A 17,107-nucleotide genomic window follows, 5' to 3' on the forward strand; every position below is an offset into this window, starting at 1 on the left:
GAGGGAATCTTTCAGTACTGCGCCATGTGTACAACGACCCCCAGGCCTTCCCAGAATACTTGATGAAAACGAAAGAACACACCCCCCCATCCTCTCCCTTATTGGAAGTGTGGGGCGTTGAGGAACAGACCCATGAGCACGCCACCGATGGTGCCGGCGACGGGGATGGTCATGATCCAGGAGAAAACGAGCAGGCCGACACGCTGGAAGTTGACAGCCTTGAGAGTGCCGTTGCAGAGACCGACGCCTACCGTGGCGCCGGTGATGCACATGGACGTCGACACGGGCAGCGAGTACTGCGAGAAGACGAGCACCGTGATGGCAGCGCCCATTTCCATGGAGCAACCTGGTCATGAAAAGTCAGCTTGCATGAAATGTGAAGAAGAGGGGTGAGGGAGCGTACCTCTGCTAGGCGAGTGGTAAGTGATCTTGTTGCCCATGACCTTCATGATGTTGTAGCCATAAGTGATGAGACCGAGAGAGATGGTGGCGGAGAGGACGGCGAGCTGCCAGACGGGCACGGGGGCCTTTGCCGCGGCGGCATCGCCCGTCTTCCAGGCCGAGTAGATGACGGCCCACGGACCGACCGAGTTGCCGATATCGTTGGCGCCGTGCGCGAAAGACGCGGTACACGCAGTCAGGACCTGGACGAACGAGTACGTGTGCTCGACCTCGTTGGGGTATTTTTCCGCGTTCGCATACACACGCTGCATGCGCGCGCCATCGGGCGTGCCCTCGATGCCCGTCTGCGACGCGTGGATGTCGTAGTGCAGGCCGTAAAGGGCGCCGCACACGAGCATGGCCGGGATGCGCTTCATCAGGATCTTGACGTTGTGCGATTCGTAGATTTGGCCGGGCCCCATGGGGTTCTCATGCAGTGTGCGCATCGCCCAGCCGATTGGGCCACTCTTCTTGCGCAGTTTCGCGTGAAGTCGCTCCTCGCCCTGATCCTGCAGCTCCTTGTACGTCGGTTTCCGGGTCTCGGTCGCCGCAACGATTCGCTTCTCGTTCGCGTCGCCTGCCGGAATGGTCATGATGGCCTCGTCGCCGCTCTCGGAAGCCGCCTTGGAGCCAGGTGCAGTGGTCGAGGGCTCATCATCATCGTCATGCTGGACGACGGCGTAGTTGGGGACCTTGGCCCGGTCGGCATCGGCAGGGGCGGGCCGCTTGAAGAGCAGAGGACCCTGGACGAACATCCACCACTTGACCGTGTAGTCCCTTTTGATGATCCTGGCGTACACGAAGGGAACGAAGAAGATGGCCGCCAGCGCAGCGACACCGCAGCCAGTGCCCACTGTCACGGCCGCCACGTACCAGCCAGGCTTCTTGTTCAGCTTGAGGTTGGGCGAGCCCTTGTAGACGATGGACAGCGTGCAGATGGTGCCGGCGACAAGGAACCAGAAGGGCGACGAGTAAACAGCCCACTTCATGGGGTTCTTGCGCATATGGACGAGAACCTTGATCAGCATGAAGATGCTGGCGCCGAAGCCGGCGGCAATGGCGGGTGCCATGCCCAGGCCGGCGAAGATGGCACCGAGACCCTTGCCGCCGTTCCATCCCCACTGAACCTCCTTGGCGCCGACGGTGGCGACACCGACACCAGCGACGGCGGAGATGAGCGAGTAGGTTGACGAGACGTGAGCCGAGTGCTTTGTGCACCACATGACCCAGGAAGATGCGGCAGCGAGGGCGCAGGTGAAGGCGAGCATCTGGACGCCGGGGTTGTCCTGGAAGGCCGAGTTCGGGATGATGCCGTTCTTGATGGTGTCGGCCGTCCGGGCGCCTACAGTGATGGCGCCGAGCATCTCGAATACAGTGCCAAAGACCATTGCCTGTCTGTACGAGATGGATCTCGACGAGACACTGGTCGCCCATGCGTTTGCAACATCGTCTATCACTTCAATCAGTATCCGGAACGGACGGAGACAGGGCCGAGATGCTTACTTGCGCCGTTGTTGTAGGCATCGAGCATGGCAAACAAAGTGCCGATGACGAAGACATAGGTATACTCCTCGAGCACCATCTTGGCCAAGGCACAGGGGTTTCGATGGGTGAAGGCGGCTGGATGCTGGGGACAAACGAGAGACTGCAGAACACAGGGTTTATGTACGATCTTGCAGCAGCCGCCACGAGCACGCATGACACGCCGGCACCGCGTGTCGGTTCGTGGCACGTTCTCGTCCCGCCATCTCCATTCGACCCTCGAGTTTGATATTTCGGGGCGGGCGGGGCACTAGTGAGAAAAAAGCATGTCGCGCCGGGCAGAGAAGGGCAGGAGGAAGCCGTCTTGGAGGGGCGCTTGTGGCGCGGCCGGTGGGACTTGCTTGGGCTTCGGGTGCAGGAGACATGGTGAAGCTTGGGGTGCAGTTGGCGGAGGGAAGTCTTCTTGGCGGACGAGGCGCTTGGCGGCTGAGGCTTGCGGCGGAGGGAGCGCTTGGCGGAGGTTGGCTGCACGCTCAGACCTCCCAATGAGCGGCGGCGTCGTCTACACGTGGGCTCTGTGGGCTCTGGAGCAGATTCGGGCATCGAGGCAGACACTGCTCGGCGGCCCCACGTGGGCGAGGGCCGCGCATCTTACTCGCGCGGAGAGTCGTATCCGGCGCCCAGACGGGCGGCGAGGGTTGCCTTGCAACGCCGCCAATGCTGGTGGCGACCGCTTGCGGGCAGGTGAGTGAGGGAGTTGTGGTCGGAGATGCCGGAGCTGAGCCGGCGGTGGTTGTTTTGGTCGCGGCTGCTGCTTAGGTTTGTTTGTCTCACGTCGCGCATGAGTGCCGTGTCCGCTCAGTCCAAGCCCAGCCGGCTTTGCGCTGCTCTTCTTCCGCTGGTTTCATCACTCGACGGCAGCATTGGCGCGCGACATGTTTCGAGCCGGCAGAAAAAGACGTGGCTGTCTCACGCACGGTAGGCTGCGCGTGCGGCGGCCACAACAAATGAGTCAATACTTGTCGACGAGCTCAACGCGCCGCGCCGAGGAAAATCGCGGAGGCGTCGTCGGTGAGAAACAACGGGCGCCCCTTTCCGTTGCCAACCGAGCGCAAGCTTCAGGATAGCCCTCACATCCCTAGAAAGAGCAAGGATTGCTGCGGCAGAGACCAGCAATATGAAGGACCAGGCCGACTACTCGCTCTACCTGGTCACCGACAACACTCCGGCCATCCTGCGCGACCGCGACCTCGTGTCCGTCGTCCGCGCCGCCGTCGAGGGCGGTACGTCAGTCGCCATCCGCGCCGTCTTTTCGGTTCCTGTGCTGAGAGCCGTACGCAGGTGTGACCATTGTCCAGCTGCGCGACAAAACCAGCGACACGGCCAGCCTGGTCCGCATCGCGAAGGAGCTGCATGAGGTCACCAGTGAATACAACGTGCCCCTTCTGGTCAACGACCGTGTCGATGTCGCCCTGGCCGCCGGCGTCGAAGGCGTCCACATCGGCCAAGATGACATGGGTCAGTAGATGCCTCCCGCTGCTCGACACGCCATTTTGCTGATGTCTCGCGCTGCCAGACCTCACCACCGCTCGCCGGCTGCTCGGCGACAATGCAATCATCGGCGTAACGGCATCCTCGGTCGAGGAAGCCGTCAGGGCAGCCAAAGACGGCGCTGACTACCTGGGCCTGGGAACCATCTTCGCCACCCCAACGTGACCACCTCCCCAAAACAGCCCCTCGATGAACTGGTCTCCGACTGACACGCTGAGCAGAAAGGAAAACACCAAGTCCATCATCGGCACTGCTGGCCTGCACGACATCCTCCACGCCCTCGGCGAGCAGGACGACATAGCCAACATCAAGACCGTCTGCATCGGCGGTCTCAACGTGTCCAACTGCCAGCGCGTTATTCTCCAGTCCACCTCTCAGTTCAAGGCGGTCGACGGCATCGCTGTCGTCAGCGCCCTCATTGCTGCCGACGACCCCAAGGATGCGGCTGAGAATTTCCGCAAGCTGGTGCGGTCACCGGCGCCCTTCGACACCCAGCAGCGCCCGCTGTACCACGGCACCCATGAGGAGATCCAGGAGCGCGTGCCGCCGGTCGTGGAAGCGCTCGCGAAGGCCAACCCGCTGTGCCACAACATGACGAACCTCGTGGTGCAGAACTTCGCCGCCAACGTTGCGCTGTGCATGTGAGTCGCTCCAGCTCAGCCTCCTGTTCTAGCTGGCCTGGAACTCAATAGCTGACTGTTCACCAACAGCGGCGCCTCCCCAATCATGTCCAACAACGGCCTCGAAGCACCCGACCTCGCCAGCCTCGGCGGCGCCCTCGTCATCAACATGGGCACCGTCACGCCCGAAGGCCTCCAAAACTACCACGCCGCCCTCCGCGCCTACAACGCCGCCGGCGGGCCCGTCGTCCTCGACCCCGTCGGCGCCGGCGCCACCGCCCAGCGCCGCGCAGCCGTCAAGTCCCTGCTCGCAGCCGGCTACTTCGACGTCATCAAAGGCAACGAGAACGAAATCACCACCGTCTACCACACCTCCACCAACTCGCACCCGCACGAGCAACAACAACAACAACAACGCGGCGTCGACAGCAACCCCAGCAGCACCACCCCGCTCGAAGACAAAGCCCGGCTCGTCCAGCGCCTCGCCCGCCGCGAGAAGAACCTCGTCCTCATGACGGGCGCCGTCGACGTCCTCTCCGACGGCGGCACCACCTTCCTCGTCCGCAACGGCCACTCCTACCTCGGCGCCATCACCGGCTCCGGCTGCACGCTGGGCACCGCCATCGCCGCCTTCCTGGCCGCGGCCCCGGGGGAGAAGCTCGTCGCCGCCCTCGCGGCGCTGCTGACGTACGAGATCGCGGCCGAGCGCGCGGCGGCGCGCGAGGACGTGCGCGGGCCGGGGACGTTCGTGCCCGCGTTTTTGGACGAGCTGTATGCGATTAGGGAGGAGACGAAGGAGGGGGAGACGGCGTGGTTGGAGGCGGCGAGGGTGGAGAGGGTGGAGTTGGAGGAGATTGATTGATTGAGTGAGTGAGTGAGTGGGATTGATGGGAAACTGTCGTCGGGTTTGCAGGCTTGAGGATGATGGGGGAATGGTGTTTTTATTTTGGGGGGAAACTTGACGCCATGCATTACCTAGGACTTTTTGACAACGTGTAAGAAGGCAGCAATACAGACTTGGCGCTCAAAAAAAAAACCCCCTCTCCCCCTCAGATATCGGTCTCAGGTTGAACGATTGCGGGTTTGACGCGCTGGGGGCCATCCTATCTGTTTGCACCAGTCTTCCACACATACCCGCACTCGGGCGGACGCGTTGTATTGGCGATGATTATGTCGACAAGACTGTAAACTGTCATGCCGATCGAGGCGCCGGCTGGGACTGCAACGAGCTGTGGCGAGGTAAGCATTGCGCAGTAACGTCGACCCAGCCAGGACGTCGGTGGAGAAAGCGGCGGCAGGAGACGGTGAGAGTGAGATCGTTGTCGGCGAGGACGACGACGACGACGACGACAGTGAAACTATTTAATGCCTCGCGGCCGTCGGTGGGCTTCTTCGTCAAGGAGAGTGGGGGATGCGGATGTATTTGATGATGACTGTGGTAGTCTGGTGGACGATTAGGAATCGGAAGTGCCGGCATCGGCCTTGGTCCGCTCACTCTCGTCCTTCTTTGCCTCAGTGCGACTCGGGCCTGCTCGACGCGCAGCAAGGCCTCCTGTAGGGTATGATAGACGATACATGTAGACCGCGCCGCTGTGCGTGTGCTTCTGTCTCGGCCGGGGTGAGGTGGGTCGAAGCGTAGGTGACGCTGTGGTGAGAAGGTAGTTCTGGCAGCGCGGACAGGACGTGGACGTGGCAGAGGCGGAGAAGGCGCAGGCTCATGTAGGTCGGGAAATTGAGGCGATTCCCGTGGTCGGCGCTGGCTCGTTGCTTTGGTGGACAACGACGTCGCGTGCGCGGTTGATCTGTTGACGGCATCGACGAGGCAAGTGTTGAAGGAATGCCGGTAAATAGGTAAGCACAGTCAGACCATCAAGCAGTGGAACACCGTTGTTGCGTAGAATCTCAATTCGAATCAAACTATCTACTGCCCTCAGAGCTCTCAAAAACTGTTCACACTGACGAACCCAGATACGCCCGACAGGCTCTGACGATCCTCGGCGCCGGTTGTCTGCAATTTTGGCTTAGCGGTCATCACTGGGCGAATCCCTAAGCGGAAAAGGCAAAGGGAAATTGTTGAAAGCTTGTAAAGTAAGCTGAAGAGAAAGAGAAGAAGAAGGAAAGGAAAGAGAAGCAGCCTTAAGTAAGCGCAAGGCCCGCACGGACCTGGACCCTGTCTGTCAGATCGGGTAGTCACGACGTCCGCCGGTTTGCCTGGGGCAACTGCCGGATTTGTGCGTGCACTGAAAGGCTCCTGCCGCTTTCGACCTCGCCTCACCCCCAGCAGACATTTTTGTATATGATCAAGGATGAGACAGAACCAGTCCCAATCCTCATTCAAGCCCGCTCCATCAGTCCGGAGACCATCCAAATGCTGTGCTGAGGATCCATAGTCGACGGATCGAGAAGGATTTTGAGAGTACCCTAATTAGACCAAGATTCGACGCGAATACGTGCACTTGAACGTAAACTGTACTTGACTGTCCTGACACCGTCATTACTCGGCGCATGTGGCTTCTCGCACTCTCGACAACCACGGATTTCTGTTATACGAACCAAACGCAGTCACTATAATCATCCCGGTAGTGTGGCAATGACCGATTGGCCTTTGTCTACTGCCATGAGCTCATACTTCTCCGTCTAAGGACCTACCTATCTTCCAATTTCGATTTTTTTCCAAAAAGAATTACTGCTACACCCCATCATCCATCTAAACAATGACGTCGAGCAAACTTAATTCGTGGTGTCAGGCAGCATTTCCCTAACATGGTCCCACGACCCAGCTCAAGTGCTCTCCCGGAAAGAAGTAGAGACTAAGCGGATAAATATCAAAGGAGTCGTAACAATGTCGGTAAAACGTCAGGTTCATTCTCTACCTCAGTCGGTAGCTGAGGTCAGGCACTTGGACAGACCCAAAGCAGATGGTGAAGAGCACAGCTTAAAAAACAATCCCTCGGACCGGAGGCATATCCTGGACAGCCACGTGTATTGCCCAACCCCATGATCTGCAACGACCAATCTTTCTCACGGTATAATCAACCCATGAAATCAGCTCGGTGAGCGCGGTGAAGGTGTTGCGACGCATGTGCACCTTGGAAGTTCCTCGGGCATACAAAACGACACAAAAGCCAGTCACTACCAACGACTCCAAGACACAATCCAGTCTATTATGGAGTCATTACAGGATCACAGTTTCCAATAACTCTTCTTTACCTACCAAGGAAATACAAAGTGATAACTGCAGTCCGTGGCTCACCTTCCCCATCCCTTCACCCCCTGAAAAAAAAAGCCCTGCGCTTGGCAGCATTCTGACGAGACGAAGACAGCATAGGTAATCATCCCTCGGTGCCGCTCTCCATCATTGACCCATGATGCAGAACACCGCCATCATCCCATATCCGCACACCCATCCTCTACGTTACACTTGTAGGATCCAAGCCACACAATACAAGTAGGTGAGACTCTGACTCGCGCGAGGCTGCCAAGCACAGTTGTCGTTGTGCATGATTATCCGGGGAGAACAAGGTTCAGTCGGCTCTGGCGAGTATTGAATGTGTCAGAATGAGTGATATGTGAAAGGTAGTTTACATGTCTGGGAACGATGAACTCAAAAGAGTGGAGGACCTACTTTTAGCAATGGCGTGTCGTCCACGTGCTCGCCAACTGTTCAAGACGCGGAGCTCATGATGGTCGTGTGCATGATTGACGAAGAGCATTTATGTATCACGTGTGGATGCCAATGGTAGCATCCGTTGCGAGGCGGCCCCGTTCAGCAGGTTTGCGCCATGTTCTGTTGTGCCCAAGCAAAACCCACCTGCTCGAGAGCAATTCCACCAAGCATCGCACGTCATAGATGACAGGGATTATCATAACTCTTCACAACACATCCTACCCAGAGAACAATGCAAAAACCAACTTCGTTGAGTGACGTGTATTTAGTACACAAAGTGCATACGAACAACAAATAAAAACTTGGGAATTTAGTACTGGAGACTCCCGACACAGAGGGGGTAAAAAGGTTTGATGGAAAAACCCAAAGTCTAATGCATACAGCCCTCCCGTTTGAACTCGCGCTGAATCGATCCAATTCAAATCAATTCATCCCGCTCAGTTCTTTTCCCCATCGTCGCTCCGAGGATGATTTACGCAAATCCGCTTTCCCACTTGACCGCTCCTTCAATTCTCCACCTGGATAGTCGACTTAGTTGACACCAGTAACCCTCTTGGTGGGCTCGGAGGAGATGCTGCTCTCGGCGTAGTAGAAGTTCTCCTCAGGAATACGGCCACGGACGAAGGCAGGCTCGGAGCCGCGGACATAGATGTCCTCGTAGAGGATCTGGGGGGTGGCATCCGGAGGAGCCATCTTCTCGGCCTCGGCGACCTCGGCGTCGACGTTGCTGCGGGCCTCCTTGTCGATGGCCTTGAGCTCCTCCTCCGAGGTGACGCCCCAGTCGAGCAGCTTCTGCTTGACGCCGGCAATGGGGTCGTTGGTGCTGCGCATGCGCTGGATCTCCTCACGGGTCTGAAAACAACGTTAACTCAACGTGAACACAAAATCTGGCGAGGAGCTGAATGTCCGGGAAAACATACGCGGTAGGTGGTACCAGGGTCGGACATGGAGTGACCGCCGTATCTGTAGGTAACGAACTCAAAGACAAGAGGACCCTTGCCGGCGGCGCACCACTCCTTACCAAAGGCAACGGCAGCCTTGACGGCGAGGACGTCCATACCGTTGATCTTGAGACCAGGGATGTACTGGCCACGCTTGTAGTAGTCGGTCATAGCCGACGAACGAGAAGCGGCAGTACCCATACCGTACTTGTTGTCTGTAATCCCTGTTAGACGTAGATGCCAATGCTAACACGGACATGTCGGATTCATACTCTCGCAGCCGAAGATGACGGGAAGGTTCCACAGCTTAGCCATGTTGAACGCCTCGAACACCTGGCCCTGGTTGGAAGCACCGTCACCGTACAGCGAGAGAGTGACCTGCTTGTTGCCAAGATAGTGGTCGGCGAAGGCAATGCCAGCACCGACAGGAACCTGAGCGCCGACGATACCGTTGCCGCCGTAGAAGTTGGGGGCGAACATGTGCATGGAACCACCCTTGCCGTAGGCAATGCCCTCTCTCCGGCCGAGCAGCTCGCCGATGATGGACTTGACGGTGCCACCGCGCATCATGGCGAAACCGTGACAACGGTAGGCGGTGATGATCGAGTCCTTGCGGTCAACGGCGTGCTCGATACCGACGGCGACGGCCTCCTGACCGGTGGAGAGATGGCAGAAACCGCGGATCTTCTTCTCCTTGTACAGACGGTCGGCGGCCATTTCCATGCGGCTGCGGAAAAGAGGCAAAGTCAGCGGTGGGGGTCCCTCATTCGCCCAACACTACATATCCGAAGGAGCCTTGTGCGCGGGCAATTGCGGGGAGAGCGTACCGGACAGCGACCATGTCGTAGTACATCTGCTTCAGCTCCTTCTTGGTAGTCTGGAGGGTGTACGAGGGCGGGTCGAGCTCGTAGGTCTCGAAGGCCTCGTCGGAGAGGCGGACCTCAAAGGGCTTGTCATCCTCCTGTTGTGTGGGCGCGGGCATCAGCATCAATTGGCAGCATGCGAAGCAATTGCACGGGAGCACCCACAGAGGGGACGGCATCGCGGTCAGCATGCGACGAAGCCGCGTCGGTGGTGACGGTGCGGCGCGCGGCGAGCGGAGCTGCGTAGAAGCGGCGCAGCGGGGCGGCGGCGGCCTTTGTCCTCAGAGCTCGCGAGAACATGGCTTCGACTGCGGAGAAAGGAGCGGAAGCAGGAGGGAAGGGGGCGGTGGATGGGGTGGGCGAGATGGAAGAGAGGCGGGTTGGCCGGCCGAGATAGACAAATCTTCCGCACAGGCGTGTTGGGGCCGCCCGGCGGGTTGGGAATCCGACGGCCAACATCGGCTTGCGCCAATGCGACTCCGACGCGCCCGCGCCGCCCGCGCCTCTCCTCCACGACAAGCTCCACATCCTGACTGCACCATTATCGCGGCGTGCGCGCTCAACTTCCGTCGTCCTTTGGCATTGCTGATGGTGCCTCTGGCTCTGTCGGCGGCAGATGCGCTGCGCGCTGCACCTTCCATCACCGGAGCTGAGCTTTGTTGTGTTCAGCTCCGATCGACCCGCTTACTCTCCGGCGCTCAGCCATTCGTGCTGCTGCTGACAAGAATTTCAACAGACAGCGCAACACCACAACGACGCCATTCCGAAGTCACAGCTGCTGGAACGTGTGCAAATGCTCGCCCGCATCCTGTGCGGTTCATTGGTATCTACGGGAAAATACTCTGGGTGCACTCCAAGCAAGTCAACCAAATTGAAGCTTCAGACATCCGCCCCCCTTCTTGACGCCCCACCCTTTGCAAGCCAAATTTTATACCCTGACGCCTGTCTCAATTACCCTTTCCGATTCTTTCACGGCCTCGGTGCTTCCGCACCGTAGGCTTTCTACTCTGGTATATGAAGTCACTCGTCGTCAAGCTTCGCCTTCTTGGGATTTGTCTCTGCCTCATCATCGTCATCCTCGTCATCCACGTCGTCCTCGTCATCTGAGATAATGTACTTCCTCTTGGTCGGAACCGTCTTCCCAGATCCTTCGCCGGTTGTGATTGGCCTTTTTTCGGCCCTCTGGATGATTCTTTCGTAAGAGGCCTCCAGTCCTGGGAGAGCCGCCTCGATCTTTTCTACCCGCTCACTCTCGTCGACCTGCATGAGCTGGTCTCTGTTGTGATTGTAAAGCCTCTCCTTGGTCAGGTGCCTCCAGAAGTAGTAGCGACGGTCGTTGGCATCTGCTGCTTTGTGCTTCCGCGTGATGCGGGCCAGCTTGCGGTTGTTCGCGGGAATCTGGCTGAGTGTGTGCATCTCGACAAGACGATGGAACTGTCTGGGCACAATCTTTGCTGCGTGACGGATCTTGATGAGCTCATCCTGCGGGAGCAGAAGGGAAGATGGCGACTCTGCATCAGGAGCCAACGCCTCCGCGGGAACGCTGTCCGCAATGGTCATGTTCGCGAATGTCGGGTTTTGGCGGAGACGTGCAAGGTCGCACCAATCGCGCATGTCGTCGAACGCCTCGTTCGGATCCTCTACCGTGACCTCGAAGACGTTCTTGTCGTTCAGGAACATGGTCATCATCGAGTTGTAGAGATGGCTTCCGTGACCTTGGCCCTGGAAGGGCGGAATGATGATGAATTGCGAGATGCGCTCGCGCGAGGGGGCATCGAGCGGGCTGTAATTGCCAAGGAAAACCCCCGTCACAGGATCCTTTTCTGCCGCATGGGCGGCAGGTGTGTCATGGGTGAGGGCGAGTATCTCCTTGGTGGGGAACACCCAGAGGCGGTACGAGGTAGCGAAACCAACGAATGTGTAGGGCGTCGAAGTTTCGTCGTCTTCCAGAGGCGTGACCTCGTAGAGCAGGAAAAGCTTCCAGCGCTCCATTGTCCACTGCTCATCCTTCAAATCCTGCAGAGTTCCACCCTCGATGAACAACGGTACGAGAACCTGCGCGTTCTCTAAGATCTGCTTGAGAGCAGGATCGGTCAGGCTGCCGAACCGGATTTCGAAGTTCCTGCCGTGTTGCGTGTACTTCTTGATGAGCTTCCCCGGGGGAGACCACTTGCTATCCGAGCCATCCGCGGAACCGTTCTCAGCCGAGCTGTCACCATTGAGGACCTCTGCGAGCCATGGTCAGTGGTCAATGCAGATCGAAAGGCAAGGACCTCACGCACCAGGCAAGAGGAAATCCTTCAGCATAGCCTTCAGGTCCATAGCCTGGGTCTTTCCAACGCCCTTGAACTTTTCTCCATGCTGAATGCTAAACGAAGGCTTGAGGTCGTGCGCGCGGAAGCGGAGGTCGAGCTCGAGGTCCTTGTAGCCAAAGATCTTCTCTTCCTCGCCGAAAATGGGGTATGTAAAAGCCGGATTGAAAGGCTCTTCGAAGACGTCTTGGCCACTGGCGGCGCGCACGAGATTTAGGTTGAAAGCTTCGTTGGAGTCAACGAGCCCTGGCGCGACAGTTAGCAGCGATGCGCGCGCAGCTGGGTCGCGCGCAAACTTACACTCGAGCATCTCCTCGACGATTTGTTCGGCCATGTTGGCTGGGATGGCGTGCAACGGACAAGCGAGACCGGGCGGGTGCGACGCGCGACAAAGGAACGGCGCGGGCGAGTCGGGTCGCGGTGCGGGCGGAAGCTGTGGAAGGACAGGCGTTGGAGTCGCGCTGCGCCTGCACGGCGGGCGTCATTTCACGCGTCTTCGGTCGGCTCACGTCTCAGCGCGACTCAACGGAGGCCCGAGCTCCAGCGCCGTGCCAGGGTCTGTGTGGCGGGTGGCCAGCCAGCCGTGCCAGCCCTACGGTTCGGCGCGCAGGCCACGCCAGCTCGTCGCACGCCGTCATCGCCAGTTTCGCCCTGCCGACTCCCGACCTACGCCATGGTGTAGATTGCCTGCCCTCCCGCTGCTTGCTCGCCATCAATCGCGCTCGTCACCCCCTCGCTCCCGCCCCTTGCGCGTGCTCCCCGCGCCTCCGCCGCCAGCATGTGGAACGGACTCTTCATGCTGCTCGGCCTGAGCATGATCATGGCCATTTCGTACGTCGCCTGCTCTAGGTTCCAGTTCCAGTTCCAGTCCAATCGTGCTAAACCATTTGCAGCTCCTTTCTTGCCGGTTCACTGCCTCTGTCTTTTTCCATGTCTCAGCGCCACTTGCGCTTCATGTCGGCCATGGGCACCGGCGTGCTAGTCGGCACTTCGCTGGTTGTCATTATCCCCGAGGGCATCGAAACCCTGTACACTGCCCACGAAGCAGCCGCGCATACGCAGAACGAACGCCACGTATACTTGGACGACCTCGACATACCAGCGGATCTGCACGCCCGCTCTGCCTCGGGCAATCTCGAAGTCATTGACCGCTGGAAGGCGGACCTCGAACGTGCCAAGGGCAATGCCGGCGCAATTGCTGGCTTGAACGACGATCCTGCAGGATGGTCTCGAGCTGCCCAGGAGCCTGACCCCATGGAGGACGACGGCGATGACCCGGTCCAGGTGGGCCGACCTCAAGGATCAGAGCATCACAAGGAGAAGCCCGAACATAGGGAGCCGCACGCCTGGGTCGGCTTATCCCTGATTTTCGGCTTCATCCTCATGTACCTGATTGACGCTCTCCCGGCCATCATGGCCGCCGCTCCCACAAAACCTCTTCATATATCCCTATCGAACCTCTCCAGCGGCCTTCACCACTCGCCTTCCCACTCGCCGAACCTGTACCCGGCCGATGCGGCAGTTTCCGGCGGGCAATCCAACCCCCCAGCCACCACAATTGGTCTCGTTATCCATGCCGCCGCCGATGGCATAGCCCTGGGCGCATCGTCCAGCACCTCCAGCGCCAAGCTCGGCCTCATCATCTTCCTGGCAATCATGCTCCATAAGGCCCCTGCCGCATTCGGCCTGACATCCGTGCTTCTCAAGCAGGGTCTCAGCAAACGCACCGCCCGCACCCACCTCATCTTCTTCAGCCTCGCCGCCCCCGCCGGCGCGATAGCGACCTGGATCATCGTCAACATCCTCGGACGAGAGACCCTCGGCGGAGAAGAAGGCATGCAGTTCGCAACCGGCTGCGTGTTGCTCTTCTCCGGCGGCACTTTTCTGTAAGTAGAACCGCCCACATTTGCCCTTCCTACAATCCCAGTTGTTGTTAACGTGATGCCCGCAGCTACGTCGCCATGCACTCCATGCAAGAAACGGCGTCGTCGCATTCACACGGCGGCAACTCGCTGCACTCTCGCAACGGTTCGACGGGCAGCTCTATGCTCAACGGCTACGGCGACAGCAGTCTGCTGGATGGATACGCCGGTGGCCGCGGGAAAGGGGCCCAGAGCGGGACAGAGGTTGCCATCATGGTGGCGGGCATGCTCGTGCCGCTGCTAACACAAGTGGGGCATGGACATGCCCATGGGCATTGATGAGTTTCAGCATTTTCGAGAGACGATGAAGTTGGGTCGGGAAGGAGGCTAAAAAAGAAGAAGAAGGGAGCGGCTCGTGTGAACTGACGTACTGCTTGGCGTTCTGGAGACTTTGGGGTCTTAATGATATATTCTTGTCTTGTGTGTGCGATGGATTGATTCATGGCTTTCATCTTGGGCCTTGGCTGCGCGACGGCGCGGCTGATGATAGACTTATGGAAATCCTTAATGAATGTGTTGGGGAATGTCAAACCTGCTGGCTTTTAATAATGATATGCTAACTCTGCAGGCATGGTCGGTGGGGTGAGTTAGCATAGAGAATCTAGCTAGCATGGGCCAGCATCTCCAAGTACCTCAGATAGAAGAAATCCGGAACGGAGGGTCTGAAACACCTTGTTGAAGAGAAAATCTAGCATAAGACCAGTCAAAGGATTCGGTGTGGTATAATGCCTGAATAATCCCGACATAGTCACCATCTGCCTGTGGCTGAGATTCACCGCTGAGAAACTCATCTATGTACGGATTTAATCGTACATAAAGCGATGATTCAAAGGCAACTTCTGGAGAGAATGCCACTGGGGAGAGGTTACAGAACAGTACAGAATGGAATGGAGAAATCAAGGAATATTGGCGCTCGTATCTTGAAGCCCTCACTCATCTGATTCATCAGCGGTCCAATGTTAAGTCTATCTCAAATTCTGTCAAATTCCAGCTCCAGTACATCACCCGCCTCAAAGACAAAATCAAACCGAATCAGCCGGAAACCCGCTTGTGTTCTGTTTCAACAAGTAGCAACATGATATCGTTGTAAGAAGGTCGTCCAATGATGGCATCATAGCAAATCTGTTCTCTGCCCTCAGCGCAGATAATGAGAGATACTAGATGTATCTGGGCAACTCTTTTAAGGAATCATGGGTGGCTGGAAACTGTATGACGGACTGTTCCTCCTCCCCATTGCGATCAGGTCCCTAAGATTGTCCACAATGATGGCATTTCGATGTTGAAAAGATCCAGCAAGTCTTCTTCTTGAAGTGGTGTACAGAATTGGCTGCCACAAAGGGTCGCAGATCGAATCGGTTATCGATGGACCTTCTATAGACATAAAGGAGGGGCCGAATACTGTCATTGAAGGAAATGTTTTCAGAGATGAGACGCGGATTTGGAGTCGAAGGACAGTATTTAGGTGAGCATGGTGCGCTTTAAGCATTGCTACATTGTGAGACTGAGAAGGAGATGTACAGGGTTAAAAAGGAGATATAGGGTGTAAGACACCAACGGTTTTAGGGCATAGCTGCTCCGCATACATGCAGGAGTGCATACACCACGTTTGGTTGGACGCCTTCGGGAAATCGCGCGGTCCAATCATAGGATGAGAATCAGATGTGGGAAACCCCCCTAATCACGGACGCTCTACAACACGTTTCGTCAGTTGCGCATTGGATTGCAAGGGAGTTGGGAGTTTTTCCATGCTGAAATCTTAGCTATAGCGCATTGGCTGGGAGCCTCCAACATAATACTAGTGCTTGCTGCAATGAGGGTCTCTTTATCAATAGGTGCTCAGACGCGTACTCACCTAATTCAGCATTTGAATTTCATCCCGGTCGGCCTTTGCATGCCTCAATATATCAATAGAGACATTGCATCTGCTTACGCCGGTACTTGGAACCTGCAACTCCCTGTAAGTTGAGCCACAGCCAAAGATCAAACGGCGGTACGTACTCTTCAACGCGTGTCCACTCTCACGGTTTACTCATCCAAGGATATCTATCTTCTGTACCAGAACCCCCCCTTTTCCCCAGCACCTACACCCTCTCAAACAAACAAAACTCAAACTCCACCTCATCCTCATCCTCATCCTCCTCCCCTCCCCTCCCCTTCACCACTTCCCTCACCCTCCCCTCGGCCACCTCCTCGCCCACAAACCCGCTCAACCCGCCCTCCCCCCCATTCGGCCTCCTCACCCACCCGCTCCCGCCCTTCCCCTCCAACCCCCCCACCACATCCACCGGAAACACCGTGTCGCACGCATACTCGCGCCACACCCTCGTCAACAACACGCTCCTCGCCTCCTCCTCCTCCGTCTCCAACGCCGCCCCGTACAGCTGCGCCCCGCCAATCACAAACACCCTCCCCAACGCGCCCCTCTTCCGCAGCAGCCCCAGCTTCTCCAGCGCGTCCGGCAGCGAGGACGCGGCGATGGGCGTGGTGGCGGGGTCCGCGTCGACGTCTTCCGTCGCGCTGGTCGACAATGACGGCGCACGCGGTGCGATGCCCGCGATATCCCCCGCGTGGTTCCGCGACACGACGACGTTGACGCGGTCTTTCAGCGGGCGGAAGCGCGGCGGGATCGACTCCCACGTCTTGCGGCCCATGATGACGGCGTTGCGGCGGATGGCGGCGTGTGGACGCGGGGTATCGGCGCTACTGCTGTTACTGCTACTAGTCGGGGCACCGCCGACCACGCGCTTCGTGACGCGCGCGAAGTAGGCCATTTCCTTCTTGAGCTGCGGCCAGGGGAGGGTGCCGTTCTTGCCGATGCCGAGCGAGGGCGTGGCGGCGACGATGAGCGTGAGCGGGATCTTGCTGCCGCTTGCCATGGTCGTACTCGTTGCTGAGGCGGCGGTGGTTTCTTGGGTGGTGGTCATTGCTGGGCGGCGGCGGCGGGGGAAGGTGGTGTTGAGGGCGGAGAGGTAGAGGGCGGAGAGGTAGAGGGGGCAAAAAAAAAAATTATAGGCGCGGGGCGGGCGTGTGCTACTGGGGAAGACGCGCCGGGAACGCGTTTTTGTCGCACACGCGTGGGATGCTGGCAATGAATAAGTGGTGGCCGCATTGCGGGAACACACATCGCATTTAAAGACCGGCGAGCTCATGAGCGCGCAGCGCACTCCACCCCCTGTTGTGTTTCTGTCGTGCGCGAGCAATTGGGTATATCCTATCCGTAAACGCCAAAACAGGCCTCTTCCCCCACGTTGGCTGGCTCTGTCGGCTCGCCCACGTGTGCCACTCTTATCAACCGACCCTGTGTCATT

General features: G+C 58.1%; 6 protein-coding genes across 6 annotated transcripts; 2 read left to right on the forward strand and 4 right to left on the reverse strand.

Moving 5' to 3' along the window:
• Positions 1 to 98: 98 nt before the first annotated feature.
• BKCO1_1300076 (sodium phosphate) lies at positions 99 to 2,023 on the reverse strand (the record flags this gene model as incomplete). Its single annotated transcript, XM_020270961.1, has 3 exons — positions 99 to 346; positions 404 to 1,891; positions 1,945 to 2,023. The coding sequence occupies 3 exons, from the start codon at positions 2,021 to 2,023 to the stop codon at positions 99 to 101; spliced, it is 1,815 nt and encodes a 604-aa protein (XP_020132395.1).
• Positions 2,024 to 3,100: 1,077 nt separating this feature from the next.
• On the forward strand, positions 3,101 to 4,956 carry BKCO1_1300077 (hydroxyethylthiazole kinase; the record flags this gene model as incomplete). The annotated part of the gene is made up of 5 exons (XM_020270962.1): positions 3,101 to 3,206; positions 3,265 to 3,441; positions 3,500 to 3,635; positions 3,696 to 4,115; positions 4,185 to 4,956. 5 exons carry the CDS (start codon positions 3,101 to 3,103, stop codon positions 4,954 to 4,956), a joined length of 1,611 nt encoding a protein of 536 aa, XP_020132396.1.
• Positions 4,957 to 8,292: 3,336 nt separating this feature from the next.
• On the reverse strand, positions 8,293 to 10,024 carry BKCO1_1300078 (pyruvate dehydrogenase e1 component subunit alpha; the record flags this gene model as incomplete). The annotated part of the gene is made up of 5 exons (XM_020270963.1): positions 8,293 to 8,613; positions 8,682 to 8,917; positions 8,975 to 9,429; positions 9,530 to 9,663; positions 9,731 to 10,024. The coding sequence occupies 5 exons, from the start codon at positions 10,022 to 10,024 to the stop codon at positions 8,293 to 8,295; spliced, it is 1,440 nt and encodes a 479-aa protein (XP_020132389.1).
• A 561-nt stretch (positions 10,025 to 10,585) lies between these two features.
• Positions 10,586 to 12,211, reverse strand: BKCO1_1300079 (histone acetyltransferase type b catalytic subunit; the record flags this gene model as incomplete). Its single annotated transcript, XM_020270964.1, has 3 exons — positions 10,586 to 11,793; positions 11,848 to 12,123; positions 12,178 to 12,211. The coding sequence occupies 3 exons, from the start codon at positions 12,209 to 12,211 to the stop codon at positions 10,586 to 10,588; spliced, it is 1,518 nt and encodes a 505-aa protein (XP_020132390.1).
• Positions 12,212 to 12,655: 444 nt separating this feature from the next.
• On the forward strand, positions 12,656 to 14,078 carry BKCO1_1300080 (zip zinc transporter; the record flags this gene model as incomplete). The annotated part of the gene is made up of 3 exons (XM_020270966.1): positions 12,656 to 12,708; positions 12,771 to 13,763; positions 13,829 to 14,078. 3 exons carry the CDS (start codon positions 12,656 to 12,658, stop codon positions 14,076 to 14,078), a joined length of 1,296 nt encoding a protein of 431 aa, XP_020132308.1.
• Positions 14,079 to 15,880: 1,802 nt separating this feature from the next.
• BKCO1_1300081 (dihydrofolate reductase) lies at positions 15,881 to 16,723 on the reverse strand (the record flags this gene model as incomplete). The annotated part of the gene is made up of 1 exon (XM_020270967.1): positions 15,881 to 16,723. One exon carries the CDS (start codon positions 16,721 to 16,723, stop codon positions 15,881 to 15,883), a length of 843 nt encoding a protein of 280 aa, XP_020132307.1.
• Between the last annotated feature and the right edge of the window lie 384 nt (positions 16,724 to 17,107).

The sequence above is a fragment of the Diplodia corticola genome (genome assembly GCF_001883845.1).
Source record: "Diplodia corticola strain CBS 112549 chromosome Unknown scaffold13, whole genome shotgun sequence".
Classification (NCBI taxonomy): Eukaryota; Fungi; Ascomycota; class Dothideomycetes; order Botryosphaeriales; family Botryosphaeriaceae; genus Diplodia; species Diplodia corticola.